Genomic DNA, 17,462 nt, shown 5'->3' on the forward strand with positions numbered 1-17,462 from the left:
GGGTTTTATTCAATATATGTCTCGCCTCTTTTGGTTTTATAAATCCACTAGGCGGATAAGCTTTTTTCAATCACAATATCTTGTTTTACTAAGATTGTTTCACATTTATCACAAGATCGTTGTGTCACGATCCAATTTAGGATCATGACCGATGCTTAAGAGCAAGTGCCCTAAATAAGCATTATCGGTAATTTACAAAAAATCAAACAGAGTTTTTCCTATTTTAGGACTATCCACAAATTGCCTGTCCCATAAAGCAACAATAAAACCAATTAATATCCAACAAAAATAATTCATAATCTTCATCGACTATCCAATCAGTTCTCCACCATTATTAATCAACCACTTGCAAGAGACTGATGCTAAATCTATCTCCAAAATAGGCCAAATACATAGACAGACCATTAAATTTGGCCCAATTTTTCATTTTGGCACTTTAACTTAGTCTTGTTCCATTTTGGCCCTCCAACCCCATTTCTTTTGTTCCATTTTAACACAAAAACTTTTATCCCATGTAAAAATGCAGCGCGTGCAAATACCCAGCTGCTACCCCCACCTTCCCCCCCCCCCCAAAATTTTTTTTTACTTTTTTTTGTCATTTAATTTTTTTTTTTTCATTTTTCTGCCCCCCTCCCGGAGGAAAAAATATTTTTTTTATATATTTTCAGTAATAATTACGGGTTCAACTGAACCCATAACTTTGGACGCGGAGTAAAAAATTATTAAAATCGCAAAAACAATTGATATGAACCCATAACTTTAAAAATATAATGGGTTCAATGTTAAAAATATTAAAACTAAATCCATAGGATTTAAATCCTGGATCCGCCTCTGCGTTAGGAGTATGAAATTTGGCTTAAAAACGACTCTTACGTGCCTACTAAGGTGAGGCAAATCACACATGGAATCTAGTCAGCTTTTGTGTTAAAATGGAACAAGACTAAGTTAAAGTGCCAAAATGAAAAATTGAGCCAAGTTTAATAGTCTGTCTATGTATTTGGCCTCCAAAATATGATAAGAAAGTCTGATCTAGTCAACAAGTCTAAAACAATAAACTAATACTCATCACACTATTAATAACTACGGAGCGACTCTACGAGTTTTAAAGAAAAGAATAATAACCATTAAATAAACTCTTTGCCTACGCGAAGCAAAGCAGGGCTCACTAGAATTGTCAACTCGTATGCTCTAGCTATCAAAATTCTCGCATGTGCAACTACTATCAATGTAAAAAAAAAAAATTGCGGGAAGTGAGTCGCTAAACACTTAACCACAACCGTTTTTAATGGGGACAAGTCAAATGGTATGCATATATATTAATAATCGGAAAATATCATAAAATGTCCTTTCAGAATCAGTAAACAATAATCAGTCTCATCATGTATTTTGTGTAGACAGAAATTAATCAATAATTGGGTAATCAACACAGTAAATATTGTATCATTCAATTATTATGTTTGGGAGGTCTCCAGGAATGGATCATGTAACCGGTATAATTGTGGACCTCTTCGCAAGAAGTCAAATACAACAATAATACCTACTCGAGGGAACTCAGTAACAATATGCTAGTTCTACTTTCCCACTAGCGAGAGCTGTAACGGTAATAGGTAATCCAGAATTTACAAGGTGCACCAGGTCTAACAAAACTGTCGTTAGCTACGGGATCCTTCAAAGTCTCCTCCCATTTATACTTGTTCTTGTAATCAGTAAATACTCGTATAAGGATATTTTTAAAACAGTACAGGGCATATCGATTCTTATCAAAGCATGGAATTTCATTTCGGTAACGGCAATCATATCTCAAGTAATGGTAAAACATGTCTAGTAACAGTGAGAATATTAAAGTAATAGTAATCATCTCAACTAAATATTTCGGTATTATATCAAGTAAACGACTTATCCCACATGCAAATTCAAACCAATCGGTAAACATATTCATATTAAAACTATCCATACAAGTTATGAAAACACAAATTGTGGTAAGGTTACTACTCACAGAACTCGTGTCGAAATACCAGGTGTTCACTCGAACAATCCGTACGACTTCATTCAATCAATCTATAGATACATCATATCGATCTCGTGTTAATTTTCTTGTTTAGGCTAATTCATAACTAATTTAGGATACCCAACTCTCAGGGTTTATGATTGACTCTTAATTCGTCAAATTATTATTTTATTTTTTTTACCCATGCCGTGAGAATTCAACTAGTTCATAATCTATCAATTTGACTTGTTCAGATAATTTATTTCATCCAATTCTTCACCAAAAATATACAAATGTAGTCTCTCTTTCTAGTATTTAAATAATATGTTCACAATCTATATAAACTGCTAAATTTTCATAAAAGAACTAATTAAGGAATCTGTACACGACTCAATTAAAGAGTTTAGATGGTACCTGCAGTACTCAAAAGTGCTTAGAGTTCTCAGGTGCTATTGTGTGGCTTTTAAGTTTGTTGCAATGCAAAATGTTTTCCTGATATGAGCGCCCCCAAATCTCTACGTTTCTCTTCTTTTTCCCTCTCTGTTTTCAATTGAAATCGTTGGATTTGTAATATTTTCTTCAGCTTCTTCGTTTTTCTCTTTATTCCTCGTGGGATGATCGTGTATTGGAGAAGTGTTATGCATTCAAGGGGTGGAGTTGAGATCAAATATGGTGATTCGTGTGTTTTAGGGATTTGGAGATTGGGAGTTCTCATGAGTAGATTGTTTCGTGGTTGTGGACTGTGAAAACGTAGCCAAGGTTAGTCAAAATATAGTATGTGTTGTGATTCAGTTATTGTGGCCTTTCGGAGGGTTATTTATCTATTGTGGGTGACGAGAGTTGATTTGAGGTTCATTGGTAGGCCCGATATGGATGTGTCTTCTGCACCGAGTAGGATTAGTTGGTTCCATACTGCTATTGTTGAGGGACGTGCCATTCGGTTGTTGTTGAGCTTATTCGTGTTCTGAAACGATCTGTGAGTTACTCTTCTATGCTACGAGGAGTTGTGATTCGTTGGTTATATGCACATATGGTACGATTCTATTTGGATATATATATATAGGTTTCTTTTCCTTTTTAGTTTTTGGGATAATTAAATAAATAGCCTTTATTTAACGTAGGGTATTACACTATGTGATATATGAAGCTGAGGAAGAAGCATCCACAAGTCTTTAATTGTATTAAGTCCTTATAAGTTTTAAGTACGGGGAGAGGTGAGCAGGCGGGACATCGTGCAACTTGAGCTAACCTAGGACATTATCCTTAATAGGAGGGTGTGGAGGTTGAAGATTAGCGTAGAAGGTTAGTGGGCAGTCGAGTGTTTCCCCTTGTCTTCTTGCTTCCGTAGTATTAGTGTTAGTATGGTATTATTTTATCCTTAGATGGCTATTACTACATATTGTGTATTGTATTACTTGTTATCAATGCTTCTTTCATCTTGTATCTTGTTGTCTTAGTCTTAATTTTCTAAATATCTTGTACTGTCATTACTATTATCAATGCTTCTTTCATCTTTTCTTTAGCTGAGGGTCTATCGGAAACAACCCCTCCGCCCGTCCAGGGTAGGATAAGGATACGTACATCTCACCCTCCCTAGACCCCACTTGTGGAAATACATTGGGTCGTTATTGTTGTTGCAGCACGCAAATTCTTGTAGAGGGAAAATAAAGAAAGAACGTTTTGTGCTAGTACTGGAAAGATTACACTTCCATGTTGATTCTTTTTTGCTGCTTCTCTCAGAGAATACACCATTTCCTACCGTTTGTTGCCAATTTGGAAAACAAACAGATAGGCCATCTTGGTTTCAAATTGGTCACAACTAGAGTGAGTAACCATATTTATGTCTGGTTGATATTGAGAGAGAAGGAAATAAAAGAAGCTATAATGGTAATAGGTTTCCAGATTACAATGAACGGAAACTACGGAATCAATAAGCAAGAAATGTTGCCTATAAGTCAGTAGTTCACCATCACAAGAAAAAATATGACAGGGATAAAGGATTTCATTGTCACAGATAGGATAAAAATATTGCACCCTAATAATAGCACCCTCAATTAGCAGTTTCATATTAATGGAGAGCAAAAACAAAAGAACGTCATAAGTCCATTGCAGCATAGTGGAACTCTTGAAGCCAAATTTTTGTTTGTCGAACAAAAGGTACTATGCAACTCAAAATAACTTACACTCTGCAGTACAACATTAGAACCTAAAAACCTGTAGTTGCTTGAGAATTGAATAGGGAGGGGGACAGGGAGAGCTTCTGATTTTGTATGAGACTACAATCTGCAAACAAAATCTGCTCCCTCTAAACCCTAAACTTGCAAGAATAACAAACTAGACAAGCCAAGATAAACGAGCAACTGCAGCTGTTCAGTAGGGTGCATATACTTTGCTCAAACTAGAGAACCTATAGAGACTCTTCATCATCTTCCAAGGCACTGTAGATCAGCCTGCAGAAAGAACACATGGACTCGGTCAAAAAGTGTCTTATTTATAAGAACCTCCGTAACAAAGAGCTACTTAATTACTTACCAAAATAATGATATGAAGAGGAGAAGAACGATATAACCTAGTTTGAAAAGCCTCTGTTTCTTTTCCCAATCAAGCTGATTAAAAATCTCAGTCACATCAACAAGATGCTGCCTTCTCGTGTACCTAGAGCATGAAGCAACTATGAGAAATTTTGTTTAAGGAAACACATCAGCAGGAGAGGTTTGATATCTAGTTAAATCTCAATCACTGAATCAAGCACTAACAAGTTCAATGAATACAAGGATATGCGGCATTTTGAATGCATTTGAAAAGAAGGTAATGGAAGGATGAAAAAGGACTGCTTCAGTTTCAACTAGGACACAATGCAGATCCTTTAACCACTTAGAACTGGTAATATAAATATTATTTAGCAAACAAGTACCAGCTTTCCAGTGAACTATCATTGTTTTAACAAACAACGATTCATGCCAGCTAAGACTATCTTTCTGATCCACCCTAACAAAACTTCAACATAGTCTTTCCTCTAGTTTCAACTTTCATATGGCTAGATGCCCCATGGACTTCCTTTCATCATTAAGTTGAAAACAATAAAAAAAGATATACTGGCAATATTTTCAGCGATTTTACTATTTCTTTGGTCAATTTGTAAAAGGCTCAATGGAAATCTTTTTTTCCAGAGGGATAAATAAGGAAAAGAATTATTAAAAAAAACCAGCCATGCACTGGAAAACTTACTGGTATCTAAGTTGCTCCGACATGGCAGTTTAGGTGTCGTACCCGTGTCGGCACGACAATAGTATGGGTGTGGGTATGAGATCCGTATCGGATCTAGTCAAACAATTTTGGATACTTTGACCACATCAAACAGAAAAATTCAAAACGAGATACAATTTGATTCCCGAAATTAGAACTAAAACTAGGGTAAATCTAAAGAAAATAGCATCATACCACATCTAGGAAATCAATACTTTACTTATCTACAACTTGAGAATAAAGAAATTCACACTTTACAAGCTAAGTATTCCACAATATTTCTCATAATTTAGAGATATTTTTATATTTTTATTTTTTTGAATTATTTTTAGCCGGACCCCCCCCCCGTATCCGTACTAGGATCTATATCCATATCCCCAAATCTTAGAATTTACATCTCGAAGGATCCGACCTCTACATCCGCACCCGTGTCGGACACCCGCACCCCTGTCAGAGCAACGTAGACTGGTATTATCTCTGAATTAATCTATTAAGTATGTGGTATCAGTAAAAACCCTCTATTTTCAGTAGACAACAAACAAATACCCCTCAATGGCAAACAAACTTGGGTTGGCTATATGACTTCTCTATATCCATTTCCCCTATTTGGGTCCATATCATTTCAATACACAGTAATTTTTGAACAAGGTTTTCCAAACCACACACCTGTTCCAGCATTGACAACAATTAACCAAACTAATAAGACTTCCATTAATACCAGACCTAATGCAAGTGTATCAACAACGACTAAGCTTTAACCTAAAAGAGTTGATATCACCTATATAGATCCATTATATTTTGTTCCAAGCTAAATTCGTATGAATTTCGAGCCATTGTAGGTCTTTCGAGTCACCCTCCCTCAATATTTTAGAACAACCTCATTCTTTTTACCACGTTCAATCATCATAATGCCACACCTATGGAACGATGAATTTAGTGGTTTATGTAGAATATGGTCAAACCATTTCATGTGACCTCACATTTTCACCTCTACGCATGCTGCTTGCGCCTCTATCGAATGTGATAATTTCTAATCTAGTCAATCTTGTATGACAGTACATCCATCTTAAAATTCACACTTTTGTGACACTCGTCTTGTGGATATGTTGGGCATTGTAGACAAATCATTCTCTCATGTACAATTGCGAGTTTTCACAACTGTTCATATACTTGCCTTTTACGTTAATAGGTTTTTTCTATCGCCTAGCATCTCATCCTCTATTTCAATCATCTTATTTAAATTTTATGTGTTACATCGTTATCAGTCATGCCCATTTTCTTGGAAGACCGAGTCTAGATATCTGAAATTTGACATTTAGGCACCATAATCCCCTCTAATATCACAATTTTTAATCAGTAATTCCTCTAGTCTCACCTTAACCTTTTTTCTTATGGAGGCTAAACTTGCAGTGCAAGTATATTCTATTTTACTTTCACTTATCTTAACACTTTCCAGATTCAAACTTGGGTTGATTCCCTAGTTCGTTTCATAAATTAACATAATATCATCTTAAATTTCATAAACTTTCGCTTTACAAATTCAGCAATGTGAAACTGGATGAAAAGGAACAACCCATGCTAATATGAGCCTGCTCAAATCATGCAAATGCAATCCTGATAAAACTTGAAAAGTAACAAATTTGTGAAACACCCTAGATCTGCTGATAACCTTGAGACCAGAAAATAACTCCACACAACAAAAAATCCACATATGGCACCTACACAGAAATATTGTTGTTGAATTGTACGTACTGCCTCATCCATAAAGCATAAATAACTAGAGCAGGAATAGTTTTATTTATTTATTTAGGTTAGCAACATGCACGTAAAATATTTCTATTGATGGGTGATAATGAGACTCTCGAGTTCAGGAACTCTGCCAGCTTCGATACCATATTGAATTGTGTGATGCGGCATCTAAAAGCTTAAGTTGCTGGAGAGAAGACAATTTTGTTCATATATTTAGGTTTGTGACAATTCCTAAACAATTAAGACAAATAAATCGTCATAAGAATAGAAAAAAAAGGAGTCTCTTCTGGACAAAATTCAATACTCCTCATGTGGTCTATAAACCAAGTTTTGCTCTAGCAAAGAAACATATCGTCAGATTTTTATTTAACAGTTTATTTTACAAATAAAAATCCTAAGAAAACCATCAATTTTACGGAAAGAAATGCTGGGCGCTTAGTCTATGTAAAAGTACTTTATAAAGGGAATCAGAAATAAATGCTGCAGAGAATCACGACAGAGGAGTATAATGGAGGAACAAAACTTAATTCCATCCCTACACATATTTCAGATCTTAAGAAGACTTAAAACAACAAGCTATAACAACTATGCTGTCTCAGCAGTGTCTACATGAATGCAGTAATCTGCAGATAAGCTAATCTGAATTTGATAAAACTTAATTTCACTTGCAGATTAGCTGTGAACCCAAAAAATTGAGCGGAAACTTACAATCTGTAATTGTAGTACATATATGGAATACATAGAAGTGACATAAACCAATGCCCTGTTATCAGATAGAGCAAGCAGAGAACTCCTTGTGTGATGAACTCCGGTAAAACAACCCCATTTATACGAGTTGCAGAGTCGTATGGGTTGATATAATCAAACTCTAGATCTGATAAGCACATCAGCTGTAACACATTTCAAATGTCAGACTTCATCTTAGAAACAGAAAAAAAAAAATAAGTTCACTGAAGTTATCACCATGATATACTCAATAGAAGGTACAGTTTATCGTGCCTACCTAACAAGAATGTAGTGTTGCTAAAAGTTTTTACAGTTTACAGTTCATATCCAAATTAGTATACTTATACAGACGCACACACATATGTATAAAAGGACATAACACTTTTCTCTTAAAACCCCAATATCTGATTTGGTATAATTTGAAGCATCCAAGCACGCAACACCTTATGCATTTGACAAGCCCCTATATGCAACACCATCACGGCCAATGTACTTTACCAAGGAGATTTTATTGAACAAGGCCAGAATCCTCATTGTCTGAATTCTACAAGAAGTTGTATCCAGCTTAATAACAGCTTACAACTGATTTGAAGCCAATGGTCCTACACATCACTTACCTCAGCAAATTCGAAAGCCTAAAAGAATTTTAATCAACATTTGCAAAAAAGTATCATCTACAGTAGATTGAGAAATCACATCAACTAACAAAAAGCTACTGCAATACGAATCTGACATTTGCATTATCAAATTAATCAAACACTAAACTTAGCTAAAACTTACATTAAAATCTAGCATAAGCTAAAAAGAAACCCTAAGTGGGTAGTTCTCTAAAAAGCCATAGAATTCGGAGGTTAAAAAGAAAAGTAAAAGAGTAAGAATTAGGAGATAGACCTGAAAAACAACCATGACAAGGAGAGAAATAAGAATGAAGAAGAAGAGGAGCCATGCCCAAACATCTGCCATACTAGTAGCTCTGCAATATTTGGTAATTAATTTGGGCCAGGTGCGTGATGCGCCCCCAGTGCTTTCTATTGGAGATTTGATTGTAAGTACTATAGAGGAAGCAACGAATCGGAGCAAAAGGCAAAGATTCCAGTTTTCAACCCGAGGAAACCGATCCACTTTGGAACCGAAGCAGATGGAGCCGGTGTTGGAAAAGAAAAAAAATCATTACACTATTCTTTAATTTTTTCAACTACTCCTATTAGATTACAAACTATTGATTTTTTAACCATACACATTGTTTTTCTTTTAATTTTTGAGAAAATTTTTAAAAACTTTTCTTTAAAACTTTGGTGATGTGTGGCTATAATTTATGGTTTAGCATATTATGTGCTTTGCATTTTACATGCTTTAATAATAAATTACACTTTATTTATGCGTAACGGAGTCTATTTTATGTGTAGGTGAATTTGAGATGAAAATAGAGCAAAAGGGATACTTAAACGTTGAAAGTGCGCTCAAGAATAGTGAAAAGGAGAGGCCAACCAAAAGCCAGCTCGACCAGGCTTTATTTTGGCGACGCTAGCCAAAGGCCAGGCTCAACCAGGCTTTAGCCTGACGACGCCAGCCTAAGGCCAGGCTGAACCATGTTTTAGCCTGGCAAGGCCAGCCAAAGGCCAGGCTGAGGCTGGCGACGCCAGGCCTAGGGCCAGGTCCATTCCGAGTTTTGAAGACTTAAATTGTTTTCCGGCTTGACTAGGATTTGACCTACACGTTTAAGGCTTGTCCTAAACATATAAATAGACCCCAAAACGCCACTTTGAAGGACTTTTGCAACCGGAGGCAAGAATAGCTCGTGGAATACTACTTGGGAGTTAGAATCATTGATTTCTACATCAAATTATCTTTACTCTGTAATTTAATTATACAAATTATTTTGGATATTGTTACTATGAGTATGAGTAGCTAAACTCTTAATCTAGGGTTTTGATGGAACCTATTGGAGGATGAATTTCTTGTTACGTTAATATAGATTTGCTATAATATTCTCTCTATTTGTTCAACTATATGCTTATTGATGTTGATTTAAGGGCCCTCAATTAACTGTTCCTATTTAGTATGTATTACTCGGGAGAGTGCATATTTAGGTAGTTGTTGAACAACATCACTCCTAACATATATGAGGGATCAATACGAAGGGTTTAAAGGTGGGAATAGGGATAACGAAACCTCGGTGCGATCTAAGTGAGATGTACTTAATGCTAGCTAGCGTAATTCAGGAGAATATGTCTAGTATATTATTGTAATTACTCGGGAGAGAGTTACGATAGTTAGAGTGCTCATGATCGATAGAGAATACTTAGGCAAATTTATAGGAAATGTAGCGGAAAAGATTCTGACAATATGGGAAATTAGAACCTTAGATCATTCCAATTCTTGTCTACAACCCGTTCGTAGTTAGTTCTTAGTTATTGCATTTTCATTACGTAATATTTAGTTGGTAAACATCCAATGTATTACTTAAATATTTCTGAAGATTGAATACGTGAATTTGTGTGAGTTCAATAGTTGTAATTGATAGGTTAATTCCCTGTGGGATTCGATTCTGAACTTCTTAACTGGAATATATTTGCAGCGACTGCTTTGTCCTTTTTATAAGTCATAGTTGGGCGTGATCAAATTTTGGCGTCGTTGTCAGGAAATTAACGGTGTTATTAGTTGCAGCTAAAAGAAGTGCTAAAATTTTTTGCATAGTCAATTTTCTTCAATTTAAATCAAGTACATTGAAATTCTAACGTTTGTAGTCTTGGGTGTTATACGTGCATGCCTAGAAACTTCTCAAGATTTGGTAAATTGTTCGAAGCGTTATCAGATTCTGAGAAAGTTTTCAAGGCACTGAATCGTGCAAACAAGAAAGGCAAACAACAACAAAACTCAACAAAACAAATCGAACCAGACATGGGAGACGAAGTAAACAATCGAAATAATGGGAATGACCCGAATAATCAGGGTGTGGTGCCTCTTATGCCAGAAGCAGCATTATACAATTGGGTACAACCCACCACCGACAACCTAGCAACCGCAATTGCAGTACCTCAGATACAAGCAGAATCATTTCAAATCACAAATAACATGCTACATTTGTTGCAGAACAAGGGACTGTTCTCAGGGTCATACGTTGAAGATCCTCAGCAGCATCTGAAGAATTTTATGTCGATATGTGCCATGCAAAGGCAACATAATGTGACACCGAAAGCAATACGGCTGTTGTTGTTTCCACTCTCAGTGACGGGAGCGGCTCAGACTTGGCTTAATTCGCTGCCCATAAACTCTATCACTAGTTAGGAGGAATTAGTCAAGCAATTTGTGAACAAATTCTACCCAACCAATAAGACTGCTTAACAAATTGATAAGATATTGAGCTTCAAATAGAAATCAACAGAGACATTACAAGAAACGTGGGAAAGGTTGAAGGGTCTGCTAGTTACGTGTCCACATCATGGCATTCCGGAGAAGATGTTGGGGCAGAGGTTTTACATGGGATTGGCAGATAACTTGAAGGCCAATGTTGATGCTTCAGCAAGTGGAGCATTTTTGAGCAAAACATTCAGAGAAAGCAAGATCCTACTTGGCAAGATGGCCCAAAACTCAGGATGGATGACAAGAAACTCTCCAATCACTCATGTAGATCACTTAGTGGCTTTAAACCCAACTAACTCCATAGCTGAAAATATGGCCACTCTAGTGACACAAATGAGTATCCTCACGAAAAAGATTGATGAATCAGGCCAGAAGCAGCAGGTACACATAGTTGATGCAACTAATGGGGGCTTATGTACATCATGCATTAACCAACTATATGTTTGCTCGTGGAGTGCGGAAGGTGATAACCAGCAATATCAGGAAAATATGAACTATGTGGCCAATTATGGGGGACGAGGCAAGGTGGTCAGAATTGGGGTCAGTAGAATCAACAATATAGACCAGCTCAGCAGCAGTACAATAACAACAACAACAATCTTGGGGCTATGCGACCACAGGGTCAAGTGGTGCCTTACCAAAGGCAACAGGGTTATAACCAGCAAAATCAGCAACTAGATTATCAACAACCTCAAAACAACAGATTATGAAATAAGATGATGGGTTTGCTAAACTTGAGGGAATGCTGAATAACAACAACAGAATGCTACAACAACTGATCGGGACCACCGGAAAATTAACAGAGAGAGTAGACTCACATGAATTAGTAATAAAGGGTATTGAGGTAAAATTAGGACAGATTTCAATTGCTTTAAATAGTCGTCCCCAAGGGACGTTACCTGCAGATACTCAAATTAATCTAAAAGAGCAGGGCCCAAAACAGCTTATGGCAGTGAGTCTACAAAATGGTAGAGACCTAGATCTAGAGCAAGAAATTGCTCGTGAAAGCAGACCTACTGAGACACCGGTGCCAGTACCCATTGAGATAGATAATTCAGTAGGGTTAACTGAGGTGATGGTATAACATGTACAAGAGAACGCCAGTAAAGAAAAAGAGGTTGTGAAAGATACTGAGGTAGTACAACAAAATGATAGTAGAATCCTGAACAAGAAAAAAATCAAATCATAGGGAAGAAGCGACCTCCAACACCATTCCCATATAGATTGGCCAAGTATCAGAAAGATGAGCAGTACAAGAAATTCTTGGAGATGTTGAAGCAAATTCAGGTAAACATTCCATTGATTGACGTTTTAAAGGAGATGCCTGGTTATGCAAAAATAATGAAGGAATTGATGTCCCACAAGTTCGACTTTCAAGACTTGGCAACGGTTACACTGACTCAGACTTGCAGTGTTGCTGTGACGAGACCCATAGCTGAGAATCTGCCTGACCCAGGGAGTTTCACAATCCCATACACAATAGGCAACTATGCATTTGCTAAGGCACTGTGTGATCTGGGGGCAATCATAAACCTTATGCCCCTGGCTGTCTACAAAAGGCTAGGCATTGGAAGAGCTAGACTCACGTCCATGTTACTACAGCTGGTTGACCGAACAGTGAAGAGGCCCTCTCGTATTCTTGATGATGTATTAGTACAGGTTGGGAAGTTTGTGTTCCCAGCAGATTTTGTCATTCTTGACTGTCAGGTTGACAAGGAAATTCCCATAATTTTGGGAAGACCATTCTTGACCACTAGGAGAGCTTTAATTGGCTGTGAAACTGGAGAGCTCAAAATAATATTAAATAATGAAGAGATAACATTCAACGTGCAGAAATCTATACGGAGACCAAGTGAATTTGCTAATTACTCTCTAATAGATGTCGTGGATGTAATTTTGGAGGAGGAAGATGAGACATTGAACATTAAAGACCCTATAGCAGCCTGTCACACGAACTTGGATGAAGCCAATAGAGAAGACTTGGCGGAGTGGGTACTTGCTCTTGAAGGCCAAGGTTTTGGAGAAGGGAGCTCGAGTTTGAGCCTTTGCACTTAGAGGAAAGAAAAACTCCTCTAGCTAAGCCATCAATAGAAGAGCCACCAAAGTTGGAATTGAAGCCACTACCACCTCATCTCAGGTATGCCTTCTTAGGACCTAAATCAACTTTACCTGTTATTATCTCATCTAGTTTGTTAGATGTGCAGGCAGAACAACTTTTGCAGGTACTAACGGAGTACAAGACTGCAATTGGTTGGACCATTGCATTATGGGTATCAGCCCGGCCTTCTGTATGCATAAGATTTTACTGGAAGATAGGCACAAACCTTCTAGAGAACATCAAAGAAGGATGAGCCCCAACATGAAAGATGTGGTGAAGAAAGAAGTGATCAAGTGGTTAGATGGGGGGATCATATTCCCCATCTCTGATAGCAACTAGGTCAGTCCAGTTCAGTGTGTGCCAAAAAAGGGAGGTATGATGGTAGTGAAAAATGAGAAGAATGAATTGATCTCCACACGAACAGTCACAAGTTGGCGAATTTGTATGGATTACAGGAAGTTGAACTGGCTACCCGAAAAGACCATTTCCTATTGCCATTCATTGATCAGATGCTGGATAGATTGGCAGGGAGGTCCCACTTTTGCTTTCTGGATGGGTACTCGGGGTATAATTAGATCTCTATTGCCCTAGAGGACAGAGAGAAAACATCGTTCACCTGCCCTTAAGGAATCTATGCTTTTTGCAGAATGTCGTTTGGCCTATGCAACACACCTGCCACATTCCAAAGGTGCATGATGGCCATCTTCATGGATATGGTAGAAGAAATAATGGAGGTTTTCATGGATGACTTCTCAGTGGTGGGGAACTCATTCGATGATTGCCTTATGAACTTGAGAAGAGTATTGAAGAGGTGTATCGAGACGAATCTGGTACTCAACTGGGAAATGTGCCATTTCATGGTACAGGAAGGTATAGTCTTGGGGTACCTAGTGTCGAGTAAAGGCATTGAGGTAGATCGTGCAAAGGTTATTGTGATAGAAAAGCTTCCACCACCCACTTCCGTCAAAGCAACCAGAAGTTTCCTTGGGCACGCTGGTTTCTATAGGAGATTTATAAAATATTTTTTCAAAATTGCTAACCCCTTATGTAAATTGCTTAAAAAAAATCACCCTTTTGTGTTTTCTGATGACTACAAGGTAGCATTTGAGGAATTAAAGAAGAGACTCATAACATCACCTATCACAGTCGGCCCTGACTGGGAGCAACCATTTGAGCTGATGTGTGATGCGGGTGACTATGCTGTGGGAGCAGTTCTTGGGCAGCAAAAAGACAAAGTCATATGCAAGTAGAACTCTGACTGGTGCCCATCTAAATTACATAGTGATCGAGAAGGAGATGCTAGCAGTGGTGTTCTTATTTGACAAATTTAGGTCATGCCTGATAGGTTCGAAGGTAATTGTTTATACTGACCATGCTTCTCTCAGGTACTTAATCGAGAAGAAGGAGTCAAAATCGCGCCTGATTCGATGTGTGCTACTGCTGCAAGAATTTGATTTGGAAATCCGTGACCGAAATGAAACGGAGAACCAAGTAGCTAATCACTTGTCTAGGATGGAAGGAGCTAAGAAGAAGGTTGAGGTAGAAGAGATTTTGAAAACTTTCCCAGATGAACAACTATTAGCCACAAGTTTTGAGGAAGCGTCATGGTATACAGACATTGCAAACTACCTGGTGAGCTGTATTGTTCCTTATGACCTTTCCTCTGTCCAAAAGAAAAATTTCTTTCGCGATTGTCACATGTATTATTGGGATGAGCCTCATCTGTTCAGGATTTGTATTGATAACATGATCCGGAGATATATCCCCGAGATAGACCAGTTTTCTATTTTGCAGGCATGTCATGCATCACCATATGGTGGGCATTTCAGGGAAGTAAGGATAGCTGATAAAATCTTGGAGTTGGACTTCAACTGGCCAACATTGTCCAAAGATGCATATTTATGGATAAAGGGTTGTGATGAATTCCAACGAATCGGGAATATTTCCCGCCGACATGAGATGCCTATGAACCCAATTCAGGAGTTAGAAGTGTTTGATGTATGGGGAATCGATTTCAAGGGGCCTTTCGTCAGCTTATATGGCAACAAGTACATACTCGTCGCTGTGGACTACGTGTCTAAATGGGTAGAGGCTGCATCGCTCCCTACAAATGATGCAAAAGGGGCTAATTGGTTTTTTGAGAAAGAACATATTCACCCAATTTGGCATTCCAAGGGCAATAATCAGTGACGGAGGCACTCACTTTTGTAATCGAGCCTTCGTAAAGTTGTTAGAGAATTATGATGTACGCCACAAGGTTGCCACCTCATATCATCCACAAACGAGTGAGCAAGTGGAAGTTTCGAACATAGAGATAAAAAGAGTGTTGACTAAGACTGTTAATGCTACTAGAATGGATTGGGCGAGAAAGTTAGATGATGCACCATGGGCTTATCGAACCGCTTTCAAAACTTCGATCGGCATGTCGCTATACAAGTTGGTATTTGGGAAGGCGTGTCACTTACCAGTGGAGTTGGATCATAGAGCTTTGTGGGCATTGAGGCAGTTGAATCTCGATATTTAAGCTGCGGGAACAAGTAGAGCCACTGAGTTGCACGAGCTTGATGAGTTTCGATATCACGCTTTTGAGAGTACAAGATTATACAAGGAGAGAATGAAGATGATACATGATAAAAATATTATTGAGCAGAGTCTTAAACCCAGAGATATTGTATTGCTATACAACTCAAGACTGAGGTTATTTCTGAGCAAATTAAAGTCAAGATGGTCAGGACCATTTAGTGTGGTTGAAATTCACCCCAATGGTGCCGTAGAGATTGCTGCGAAAAATGCTCTCGCAAATTCAGAGTCAATGGGCATAGATCAAAACATTATGTGGGCATGGATGAAGCAAAGGTAGTGTCAATGATCCATTTGATCGAGCCTCCGATATTGAGCATACCTTAAATGCGCTTACCGCATCATGCCGCAACGTTAAATTAGGCGCTACATAGGTGGCAATCCATTGGACTGTTGTATTCATCGTTTAACTAAGGCGCTTGTTGGGAGGCAACCCAATTTGTAGTTGATTTTTAGTGTAGTCAAAATTTTTCTTTTTGTTTTTAGGTACTAACAAGTTTGCAGGTGAGTTTGGGCGAGTTGAGCAAGGTTTAAGCGTCACTTGAAGTACACCAGGCTCTGGGGCTGGCGAAGCCAGGATAGAGCCTGGATCAACCAGGCCTTAGGCTGGCGATGCTTGGCTAATGTAGGTTCAATCAGGCCTTAGGCTGGCGACTCCTGGCTAATGTCAGGGTCCACCAGGCCTTAGGCTGGTGACGCCTGGCTAATGGCAGGTAAGTATTTCGGCCACTTTATGTTTTTTCTCCTTATTTTAGTCGAATTTAACCTCAAATACACGCCCTAAAACACTGAACACAATATAAATCAACCCCTAACCTCACTTAAACCAATACACATAAAGCTCTACAAGAAAATTCACAAGAACACAAACACACTGAAAGAATTGCTTGCTCACCCACACACAATCACCAGCACATTGCCATAGTTGTCTTTTCCACCCCCACTGAAGTCAAGCTTAGTCTTGCTAGTCTTTTACACTCATCTAAAATTCTTAGGCAGCTCCCTCCTCACAAAAGCTTCAAAGGTATGATTTGATCTCTCTCATTTGTAATTTTGAGTTGGGTACATGTATTGAGTTGGTGGTTGTTTTTTATTGTTGGTGTTTGTTCTTCATTGTAGTATTGAGTTTGTGTGCCCCAATCCCATGAACCCCCAAAGGAATGGTGCTGCGATAGTGAAAATATGCGGTAGTACGGAACCCCTAAGCCGATTAGGGAGGATGAGCCAATCCCTCATTTCCATAAGAACTTACATGGCACTAGTGCTTGTTAAGTGTTTGATATAATGCCTCAATGGCATTCCTCGTTCCCTTTGGAGCCCGAGTCTCCGAGATTAATAAAAGAGTGTTATGTAGTCGTGCACCACATTAAAATCTTAATTGTGGGGTGGCTCACGGGTAGCCCATGTGTTATGGTTTGATTCTAATGTTAAGAAAATACGAGGTGAAATATGAGTAACATTGGCAAGTTGGGGAAGATTGTGTGTGTAGTGTGTAATGCAGCGTTATCTGACTACTGCTTATTTGTGTAGGAACGAAGATGCCTCCCAAAAAAGACACAGGCAAAGGAAAGGCCACTTCAACTGCCCAAGATAAAGCAAAGGCGACCTCTGCACCTCCTCCAAGGAAAAGAAAGGGGGAGAAACTACCTCTAGTCTGAGTGGCATGCAAGCTATGGCAGTCCACAAACCCAAGGCCAATGGGAGTTTGGCATA

General features: G+C 38.3%; 2 protein-coding genes across 2 annotated transcripts; one reads left to right on the plus strand and one right to left on the minus strand.

The window, feature by feature from the left end:
- Window positions 1–4,029: 4,029 nt before the first annotated feature.
- On the minus strand, window positions 4,030–8,905 carry LOC104232594 (protein cornichon homolog 4-like). The gene is made up of 4 exons (XM_009785839.2): window positions 8,600–8,905; window positions 7,691–7,872; window positions 4,520–4,642; window positions 4,030–4,437 (listed from the first exon to the last, which is right to left on the minus strand). Exons 1-4 carry the CDS (start codon window positions 8,669–8,671, stop codon window positions 4,395–4,397), a joined length of 420 nt encoding a protein of 139 aa, XP_009784141.1. The 5' UTR covers window positions 8,672–8,905; the 3' UTR covers window positions 4,030–4,394.
- Window positions 8,906–10,474: 1,569 nt separating this feature from the next.
- Window positions 10,475–15,359, plus strand: LOC104232596 (uncharacterized). Its single transcript, XM_070149439.1, has 8 exons — window positions 10,475–10,894; window positions 11,084–11,611; window positions 11,931–12,143; window positions 12,230–13,063; window positions 13,276–13,359; window positions 13,625–13,725; window positions 13,816–14,415; window positions 14,555–15,359. The coding sequence occupies exons 1-8, from the start codon at window positions 10,475–10,477 to the stop codon at window positions 15,357–15,359; spliced, it is 3,585 nt and encodes a 1,194-aa protein (XP_070005540.1).
- Window positions 15,360–17,462: the final 2,103 nt, after the last annotated feature.

This window comes from Nicotiana sylvestris, chromosome 6 (genome assembly GCF_000393655.2).
Source record: "Nicotiana sylvestris chromosome 6, ASM39365v2, whole genome shotgun sequence".
NCBI classification, from domain to species: domain Eukaryota; kingdom Viridiplantae; phylum Streptophyta; class Magnoliopsida; order Solanales; family Solanaceae; genus Nicotiana; species Nicotiana sylvestris.